Source organism: Astatotilapia calliptera, chromosome 11 (genome assembly GCF_964374335.1).
Source record: "Astatotilapia calliptera chromosome 11, fAstCal68.1, whole genome shotgun sequence".
Lineage (NCBI taxonomy): Eukaryota > Metazoa > Chordata > Actinopteri > Cichliformes > Cichlidae > Astatotilapia > Astatotilapia calliptera.
The window spans coordinates 31,907,593-31,918,286 of NC_137432.1; the positions used below are offsets into that span (position 1 = coordinate 31,907,593).

The window sequence follows — 10,694 nt, forward strand, 5'->3', positions numbered from 1 at the left end:
AATCCTAGTAGTATTTTTTACTGTAAAAAAACCCCAGACATTTTGAGTAAATTTTTATAACTTGAAATGCAAATATAAAATGTACATTTTCTAAACATATACAACTATTTATCTAAAAATGCAGACAATACACCTGCTGTTTGTTTTGTTTTTTCATTTTCTACAACCATTTAAAAATATTACTAAAACTAAAATGAGAGAACAATCAGGTTTCGCAATAAGATGCCCCACAAATGATGTGTGCCAGTAAAAAAAAAGTTTGTCCACCAAAAGACAGAGGAGAACGGCACAGGGATAAACCTGCAGGCCTGACAACAGGAGGTGTATCACTCCGCTGGTTTTCTACTTAGTGACAGTGTTTACCTTTCAAATGTGCCTTTGTGACATTCATTAGTGCCCTCACTGACACACAAAACAAAACGACTACACAACAGAACAGCTACACAAGTCAACACAACACACTAAGTATACACTCCACACGTCACAAATCTCCCACATCTAAAAACTCTCTCTCTCGCTCTCTCTCTCACTCGCTCTGTCTCGCTGCCATTACTGTCACTGTCACTCCCAAAACTTTTCCCTCTTCCTAAACAACCAAATCCCACATGTTGACTTTTTTTTAATTCGTCCACATGGTACATTTTTCTACCGATAGGAAAGAGGTGGCTTTTTTTCCTTTCTTTACTGTTTTCACGCTGTCCTTAGAAAACGCTTAAAACACACACACAAAAACGTGACGACAGTATTTAGAAAAAGCATGGCTTATATATATTATCATAACTCTGGATTTACTGGCCTGTAATTAAAATTTAAAAACTTTGAAGTCCGAACTTTCAGTGTGGGCTGAAATAGAGACTCAGCGTGGCTGCAGCTTTTTGCTATGTCAGCTTAAAATTGTCATGGAGGTGGAGGTGCAGCGTGTCCGTGGACCACATGGTTAATAACACTCACCTTCCTTCCATTTCCAGAGTGTAACATCCAACCACCTGTGTAAAATTGAAAAGACTGACTTCACAATTTGTGAAGATTTTTTTTTTTTTTTACTGTAAACTCAAAAAAAAGATTCAGAAAAACTTGGAAAAAAGCTTGAATCTTTGCAGCATTTATTTAAACATTTAAAGACGTAACCAGTCCCACTTAATGCTCAGATCAACACTAAAAGTAACAGGCTGTTCTCATGGTTAATTGACTTGGTAACAAAGGCCTTCATTATTAGATGTAATTGGTTGTTAAGAGCAAATTAAAAAAAACATTTATGTAAACAACATTCATCTGGTGGAATTGGTGACTATATTTGTATGAATGTATTTCAACAGTTTGGATGACTGAATGTGTAAAGCGCTTTAGGGTCCTTAGGAACTAGTAAAGCGCTATACAAATACAGGCCATTCACAGGCCAGATAATATAAATTAGTAAAACATACATTCTTTGAGGGATTGTGTGTTACGTTGTCTCCCCCTGGCGGATGTATTTGAACACACAGCCATAAACAGGATTTTTTTTTTTTTTTAGCTCTTGCTTTGGTTCCTTTGGTTCATGAATTATGCAGCAAACTGGTTGCAGTCTCTGCATAGTAACAGCTCTGCTGCTTCATCCTGAGCTCCTTTTATGATGACTGAATTCTGTTTCTGATGTTTTCTTCAGTTCAGGCAAATTTCTGTTATCGCAGAGCTCAAAGCCACAAACAACATTCAGCGATCTGATTTAAGATTTACAAAGTTTTTAATTGGGGCATCTGCATCTCTAAGCAGCAGACTGACGTGGAGCATTAGAGGTGTGAAGACTCAGATATTTCAAAATGAAGGCCAAGAAAAGAAAATAATAAGCTAATAAATGTTCGTCTGATTAGGGAATGAGACACACTTTAAAACCAAATGTATGTTTACATGTAAGTGTTTCAGAGCTATAAGCATTAATCTAGTTTATTACATCATGCACTCCTCCAGGGAGGTTGTTCATAACATACAGGGAAGGGATCTGCACCTTTTCAGGCACAGAAGCATTAGTTACACCCAACACATGTTAACAAGAATAACCTTTTCATTTAAAGTCAACATAAACGTTCATCTATATTACAGCAAGTCCCTATTTCCTGGGTGAAAGCCAAACACGATGGCGGTGTCAGTGATTCATTAGCGCTGGATGTGTCAGTCCAGACCTGTAAAAAAGCCCATTTCTCACTGTGTGTCATTAACACTGTTTCAACATTACTGAACACCACAAACTGCCCAGCAGCTGATTCTATTTACAACCCAAATTCACAGCAGTTACAGAATTTCGATCAGCAAACAGAAATGGCTTTCTTTCATTGTCAATGTGGTCACAGTCTGCCTCCCGGTGGACAGACAGGAGAAGACACAGCATTTGCTGTGATGTTGATTTAATCTGTTTAACTTGATTCTCTTTAATATGATAAATCTTGATGAAAAAAACAGGCTCTCTGCAAATGGTTTGCTTAAACAATAATGCCTATCAGAACAGCTGGGTATTTATTTCCTTACAATGTGCACATTTATTCCTGTTTCCTACCAACTCTGGTCTGGTCTGGGTTTCTTACATTTCTGCTGATTATAGCTTCCATGTCGGCTTAGTTTCCTCTTACTGTTGTCAGCAACAGTCCAGTCATAGTGGTATGTACATATCAAACTAAACCTCTTACTCACCAGTCTTTCTTTGACCCCTGACAGGGCTCCTGTGGCTCCTGCTGGGCCTTTAGCTCTGCCGGGGCCCTTGAGGGGCAGTTGGCCAAGCAGACCGGGCAGCTCGTTGACCTCAGTCCTCAGAACCTGGTGGACTGTGTTACAGAGAACGACGGCTGTGGAGGAGGCTACATGACCAATGCCTTCCAGTATGTGAATGAAAATGGAGGTATTGACTCTGAAGCGGCCTACCCATATGTTGGACAGGTGAGCAACCCACTCTGCCAAACACACAACTAAACTTGAAGTAGCTTATTAATCTGAGCCTTTCACTTCAGTTCGTTTCATGTAGTGAGTGCCACATCCTCTATAAACTAAGCACTTATATTTTAATATCACTGGGTGCTTGAACACATAAAAGCATGTCTGGTCAAATGAAATTGTTACCTGCACCTACTTCATATAAGGGAAGGAAAGTGTGTGGAATAAAATCCTAGAATTTAAGGGCCTGTTTAGTCAGGATTTCTTCATTAAATATGAATTAAATAAACTAAACATGGAGTTCACACCTTCATTTTGAGCAATAAACTTTAAATTAGGCAGCAGTAAAATTTAGTTATAATGGTCTGTATAAGCTAGTAAAACAATTAAACATAATAACACATCAACAACTTTCTGGTTATATTCAACATTAAAAAGTGTGCGAGGTACATAGTTTATGCACTGTTCACTAATGCAGCTCACTCTTTTTTTCTCTCTCTCTCTGTTGTAAACCCAGGTGTTTACTACGATCCCAACTGTAACAAAGATGACGTCAATCATGCCGTACTGGCAGTAGGCTATGGAGTGAACACCAAGGGGAAGAAGTACTGGATTGTAAAGAACAGGTGGGACATGTCACTTGTCTGAATGGCATCAGGTGGCTCAAATGTCCACTAAAATTAAGTGTTGGTTGGTTGTTGTTTTCATGTCATCTGTCAAAATGATAAGCTGAAATGCTGTTTGACTCCTGGTGATATTTCATTTTCTCCGTCATTTCCAAGTCCATCTTTTGTCTTTTCTTCACAGCTGGGGTGAGGAATGGGGCAACAAGGGATACATCTTGATGGCACATAACTGTGGCAATGTCTGCGGCATCACCAACCTCGCTAGCTACCCCATCGTGTGAACAGACTAGGGAATGGGCTTTGCTTAGACTACTATAAGACGAATATACACTTAAGCATTTACTCTGAACACCCCACCCCTAGACCGGCCATAACAGCTGCTTGACATGTTGTGCATTCAAAGATTTGGAATACTTTTCTACACACCTTGGTTATAATTACTGATTTTTTTGAGTTACTGTTTCCTTCCTATAATATCAATGGATATTTTCACATTTTGAACTTCAGCAGGTTGTTTTGACCTGTCTATGTGCCTAAATGTAATGAGTGGCTGCCATTGGATTGGCTGATAATCAGTCATTGTTTTAATGAGTGGTTTAACAGGTATATAAAGTGGCTGTTGTGTTTATATTTATAATTTAATTATTCGACTAAGTGTGCAATATTTCTATATTTTTTGAAGTAAGGAACACCATCACTCCAACACTAACTCCATGACTATTTTCATGTAGGAAAATGAGTGACGTTTGTATTTTTTCGGGCATAGTTGGCACCACAAGGAGTTTGCATTAATGATTATTATTTATATGGTGCTGAATTACTCTATAAAAGCATGTAGTGCCGTGAAACCATTGCTTGAACTTATATGTTCATGACTGAAATGCATGATTTGGTTTGTTCCTCTTTCAGTGTTCTGTGTTCATCCAACAGCAGACAACGTACTGACCTCATGATCTTTCATTTACAGCTGACAGGTCAAATATTTATTTTGACCTTCTGTAACTGCAGAATTAACTTCCAAGATTTTTAATGACCTTCCTGACCTTTCTGATTAGTTTCAATGAATTAAATATAAAATTCTAATAAGTGAATTGCCATAATATAATTTTCCATTCTCCAAGTTTTCCATTTCCATATTTCTAACCCTCAGAGAAAACTGTCATTTGCACACATGATAGTCTCATAGTTAATATGGGTAGCTACAGCTAAAATTATGATTTTATGCCATTCTGTACAAAACTCACAAGATCAAATGAAAACTCAAAGGAAATATTGTTGGAAATAACTTTGTCAGCTTGGTCGAATTTGTAATTTCAAGAAAGGAATTCTGGCATATGAAACATGACTGTGAGATACCTTCTTTGACAAAACGATGTGCTTCTGTTGTGTTTATTCTGAACTTTAATCTTGCCTCTGCCATACTAATATAAAACAGAAACACAACTCTCAGTCTAATAAGAAGCTAAACTAAAACATAAAATAATAACGAGGAAACCCCAATCTGGAAATAAACCCAACTACACTGAACTAAAGATAAATAAATTAATAAATTAAAACTAAAAAAAACTTGATTGCTCATAGGGTGTAATGAAAAGGCTAAATGTGGGAAGTAAGACACTTTTAATGTGCATAAAATGCTGAGTGTGTGCACTCAGAAAAATAAAGGTGCCAACTGGAACCAAAAGTGGTTCTTTAGACTGATGCCATAGAAGAACCTTTTTTGGTGCCACAAAGAACCTTTCAAACAATGGTTCTTTGAAGAACCATTTCTTTCAGTGGTTCATTGAAGAACCTTTAAAGGTGCCCCACAGAACCATCAAGAAATGGTTCTTTGGGGCACCTTTAATGGTTTTTCAAAGAACCTTTTTAAAAATGGTTCTTTAAAGAACCATTTTTAAAAAGGTCCTTCAAATGGTTCTTTAAAAGAACCATTTTAAATCTTTCAAAATAAAATGCATCATAAATTGAATTTGAGTAGGGTAAAATAAATACGAGCACAGCATAGACATATATTAATGGTTTATTGTCATTTTGTAGTATACCAAAAGACAAAAAGGCATTTTAACCCTCAGCACAACATCACTACTAATACATGTCACATATTAGTGTTTTAAACAGTAATAATTAAATATATTTGCTATACTATAAATAAATATATATATGAATACTATAGCTACAGATAACACAACAATACATGTATTGTTTAATTAATAAAACATCAGAAAGTGATAAAACACATTAGAAATAGCAATAGCTTCATAACAGACCAATAAATCAACACATTTTCATCAGCAGATGTTTGCATGTTCAGTAACAATATTTCAACAAGTTTATGATTAAAATGATCAATGAACTTTAGCATTACGCTATGTAATGTACATTTCATGTTGTACTCATGGTCCTTTGTTAGTCCAGTTTAGGATAATGTCTCTGACGTATGTTTCATATCAAATACAGGGAGTGCAGAATTATTAGGCAAATGAGTATTTAGTCCACATCATCCTCTTCATACATGTTGTCTTACTCCAAGCTGTATAGGCTCGAAAGCCAACTACCAATTAAGCATATTAGGTCATGTGCATCTCTGTAATGAGAAGGGGTGTGGTCTAATGACATCAACACCCTATATCAGGTGTGCATAATTATTAGGCAACGTCCTTTCCTTTGGCAAAATGGGTCAAAAGAAGGACTTGACAGGCTCAGAAAAGTCAAAAATAGTGAGATATCTTGCAGAGGGATGCAGCAGTCTCAAAATTGCAAAGCTTCTGAAGCGTGATCATCGAACAATCAAGCGTTTCATTCAAAATAGTCAACAGGGTCGCAAGAAGCGTGTGGAAAAACCAAGGCACCAAATAACTGCCCATGAACTGAGAAAAGTCAAGCGTGCAGCTGCCAAGATGCCACTTGCCACCAGTTTGGCCATATTTCAGAGCTGCAACATCACTGGAGTGCCCAAAAGCACAAGGTGTGCAATACTCAGAGACATGGCCAAGGTAAGAAAGGCTGAAAGACGACCACCACTGAACAAGACACACAAGCTGAAACATCAAGACTGGGCCAAGAAATATCTCAAGACTGACTAAGGTTTTATGGACTGATGAAATGAGAGTGAGTCTTGATGGGCCAGATGGATGGGCCCGTGGCTGGATTGGTAAAGGGCAGAGAGCTCCAGTCCGACTCAGACGCCAGCAAGGTGGAGGTGGAGTACTGGTTTGGGCTGGTATCATCAAAGAGGAGCTTGTGGGGCCTTTTCGGGTTGAGGATGGAGTCAAGCTCAACTCCCAGTCCTACTGCCAGTTTCTGGAAGACACCTTCTTCAAGCAGTGGTACAGGAAGAAGTCTGCATCCTTCAAGTAAAACATGATTTTCATGCAGGACAATGCTCCATCACACGCGTCCAAGTACTCCACAGCGTGGCTGGCAAGAAAGGGTATAAAAGAAGAAAAACTAATGACATGGCCTCCTTGTTCACCTGATCTGAACCCCATTGAGAACCTGTGGTCCATCATCAAATGTGAGATTTACAAGGAGGGAAAACAGTACACCTCTCTGAACAGTGTCTGGGAGGCTGTGGTTGCTGCTGCACGCAATGTTGATGGTGAACAGATCAAAACACTGACAGAATCCATGGATGGCAGGCTTTTGAGTGTCCTTGCAAAGAAAGGTGGCTATATTGGTCGCTGATTTGTTTTTGTTTTGTTTTTGAATGTCAGAAATGTATATTTGTGAATGTGGAGATGTTATATTGGTTTCACTGGTAAAAATAAATAATTGAAATGGGTATATATTTGTTTTTTGTTAAGTTGCCTAATAATTATGCACAGTAATAGTCACCTGCACACACAGATATCCCCCTAAAACAGCTAAAACTAAAAACAAACTAAAACTACTTCCAAAAACATTCAGCTTTGATATTAATGAGTTTTTTGGGTTCATTGAGAACATGGTTGTTGTTCAATAATAAAATTATTCCTCAAAAATACAACTTGCCTAATAATTCTGCACTCCCTGTATATGTCATATCAAAACAAACCCACACCTGCAGTTGTTTCAGTTTTTCACTGGCGTTTCCTGTCAGCTGGTCAACCTCACTCAGGCGGACATCCATATCAGCCAAACAAACGACAAGTTCCTCCCTTTGTGCTTCAAATCCCTCCCACTCTGAGACAAGGAGCTGAAAGAGAGAGAAAAGAGTCAATTATAAAGAAGAGAAAAGTGAAACCCTCCTCAGAAGGTCTGACTCGCATACCTGCAGTTGACCTGTGATGGACTCCAGTTTGGCGTTCACGTCATCCCTCGCCGATGCCAACAGCCGAGTCTGCCCAGGTGCCCTGGAAGAGCTGAGTTAATGTTCCACTCCTCCTGGTCAGGCTCTCCAGCTGGATGAGCCGAGATCTCCCCTCTCGCCGCTGCCTCTGAACACAGAAACACAAATTGCATCTGAAGCAGGAGGTGCAGATTTTTTTGCTATTCTTTTCTAAATGCAGGCTAGATCAAGTGGAGGTATTTGGAAAACTTTTTTGGCCAGTGGACGACTGTTGTCTTGCAGAAAGTCAAATCAAACATATGCGATACACAATCAATTCACAAGAACACATTATAAAAAATAAGTCCAGTTCTTGCCTGATTTCAAGTGAATTCTGCATCAAAACAGGGTGACAGAAGTAAAACGAGAGCACAAAGCTTCACTTTGTACAAGCCTGCTATTACAGTTCTCCTCTATGCAGACGACTTTCCTGTTTTCAAGGCACAACTTGGATCTGCTGTACGAATCTTATGGATACACACTAAATGAAACAATAGTGTGCATGACTCCAGATTCTGATCCCTCATCCTAATATGGTCCCAACATAGCAACAGCAATAAAGAAAGTGTTGAGGCTTCAAAATACAAAGTCCATAAACCAATGGCTTACATGGGTTTTATCATAAGGGTGATAAATATACAGATTTCAGTCTGTCTTAGAGATTTGATGTTCATTTACCTGCAGATGCCCTATACGTGCCTGCTCCATGGTTTTTCACAACGTTTTGCACATCACTATTTAATACAGGAAGTAGGTGAACTAAAACAAGTCATCTTTCTTTGTGAGAGGACCATATTAATGAAACAAACCTCAATGACATCATAGGGATCCCTAAAGATGCTCCTGCTGCTTCTCTTCCTCCTCATCCTAAGCTTCCTTCTCCTTGTCCTCGCCTTCCATCCAATTGTAATTCAACCTAATTGTGTTTCTCCCCCTCCTATTCCTCATTTTGTTGGAGCTGTGAACACAATTAATGTGAATCTGGATTAATTTGTGCAAACAAGAAAAATCTACAGCTTTTTGGTTAGAGGTGCTCTTGTGATTTAAGCCGGGTAGAGTAGATTTATGTGTTGATGCTACCTGCTTCAGCTCTGGCTGCTGAGTGATATTTACACCCTGGCTGGATTACAAACTTTAACCATGTGCTGAACTTTGGCCCAGCGTTGATACCTCTTGTTAGTATAACGACCTCTTCTTAGCTTAATGTATGATGGTGGATAAATGAGATATACAAAAAAAATTAACTATATTACAAAAGAACATCTATCTTGGAAACATCAAATGACCGGAGCATAACTTGTCAACTAGTCCGAAACTAAGTTATGCAGGAACAGTCAAAGACACACCTTCTCATGTCACATTTCTATTCATTTGTATATAATTAGATTAGACAATAAAGAGTTATCTAATCGAATTATTCATTCAAAACTCTTATGCATAGCTGTATTTTATACAGCTCATACAGAATTCAAAGTAGAGGTTCATGTGAGTATTTAATGTACGGCTGAGATCTACAGAATTTCAGAGTTTCTAGAGCAGACACAGAGCTCACATCACAACAGGCTTCAGGCGCCATTTTAGTGACTTTAATAATATATTAAATTTTAATTTCGGTCTTGCTGACATTGGGTTATGTACGCAGCACGCAATTGAACCACATATTTTAGAAGCCAAAGGTTCAAATTAGCTGGGAGCAGCTTCACTTAATTATAACAGTGGTTTTGTTAGGAAAACAGTTAGATACTAAATTGCGCTGACCTCAACGGCTAACGTATCTAGCTAATCGCTACTGTTAGCACAACATTAACAGCAAGCTACAATGACGAGTAACAAAAATAAAACCGTAATAAGGTTTTAATGAAAATGTTTTACCTTTTCTAACAATCCCAGAATCCACAGCTTCAAAGTCCAGCAGGTACTGAAGACTGCTATCCGTTTCGCTGTCACCGTCCATGAGTTTTTTTTCCCGAAAGGTCAAGGCCCGCCGGTCGCACACTCCGTCTGCGCATGCGCATCTCAACGACTGACCCCCTCCGTCCGCTCCCGGGAGGTTATAGTATGACGTGTTCTGACGTCACTCTCTCTCTCCCTGTCATTTATTTGGCTCGAAACACATATTAACAAATTGCTCAGTGATGAACAACTACTCAGATCATTTACCTAAGCAGTGTGCTTTGTCAAAACGAAGTCTGTGTCCATTACACTGACATTCTGTTCTGCAATTGTTATTTACTTGTATTTTATAATTTGACTTTACATACTGCTGGGTGGTTTGTAAAGTTTACAATAACTAGTATTATCATTATGCTATATTTTCAAAAATATATAATAATCTCAAAAGTAATGCCTTGGAGTAGAAAATAGTAATGCTTTATTAAAATTTAAAACTAAAGTACAGTATTTGAATGTGTGTATTGTGTCTACTGTTTGCAAATATTTCTAACTTTTATTTGAATATTCAGTTTCCTACCATCTTCTCTTAAAGGGTAATTGCCAGGTATCCGGCCCTCCCCCTTCGCACACACATGCACACAAAGAAAACACACAGTATAATTCACAGCCTCATTATAGTGAATAAATATTTATGCCATTTACACCATCAAACTTAGATTGCTAAAGATGAAGAACCTTTTGTTCTTTAAAGAACCATTTGTTATAGCTGAAGAACCATCCACAAAATAAAAAGGTTCTTTGACGTATGATGGTTTTTTAAAGAACCATGAAGACATCTGAAGAACCATTTAAGAACCATAATTTTTCTGAGTGTGTACTTGTCATACTTTCCGAAAGTGTGCAATAGTGTGGTTCAATTTTTGAGAAAACCTCTGAATAAGTGTTTTTTGTTTACCTTCTGTTTCATA

General features: G+C 38.1%; 1 protein-coding gene and 1 long non-coding RNA gene across 2 annotated transcripts; one reads left to right on the forward strand and one right to left on the reverse strand.

Moving 5' to 3' along the window:
• Window positions 1-2,113: 2,113 nt before the first annotated feature.
• LOC113032064 (cathepsin K-like) lies at window positions 2,114-4,867 on the forward strand. The gene is made up of 4 exons (XM_080308652.1): window positions 2,114-2,125; window positions 2,689-2,934; window positions 3,301-3,527; window positions 3,709-4,867. Exons 1-4 carry the CDS (start codon window positions 2,114-2,116, stop codon window positions 3,806-3,808), a joined length of 585 nt encoding a protein of 194 aa, XP_080164778.1. The 3' UTR covers window positions 3,809-4,867.
• A 708-nt stretch (window positions 4,868-5,575) lies between these two features.
• On the reverse strand, window positions 5,576-10,331 carry LOC145431960 (uncharacterized). The gene is made up of 4 exons (XR_013912293.1): window positions 9,706-10,331; window positions 8,643-8,791; window positions 7,777-7,942; window positions 5,576-7,701 (listed from the first exon to the last, which is right to left on the reverse strand). It is a non-coding gene; the product is annotated as an uncharacterized LOC145431960 (long non-coding RNA).
• Window positions 10,332-10,694: the final 363 nt, after the last annotated feature.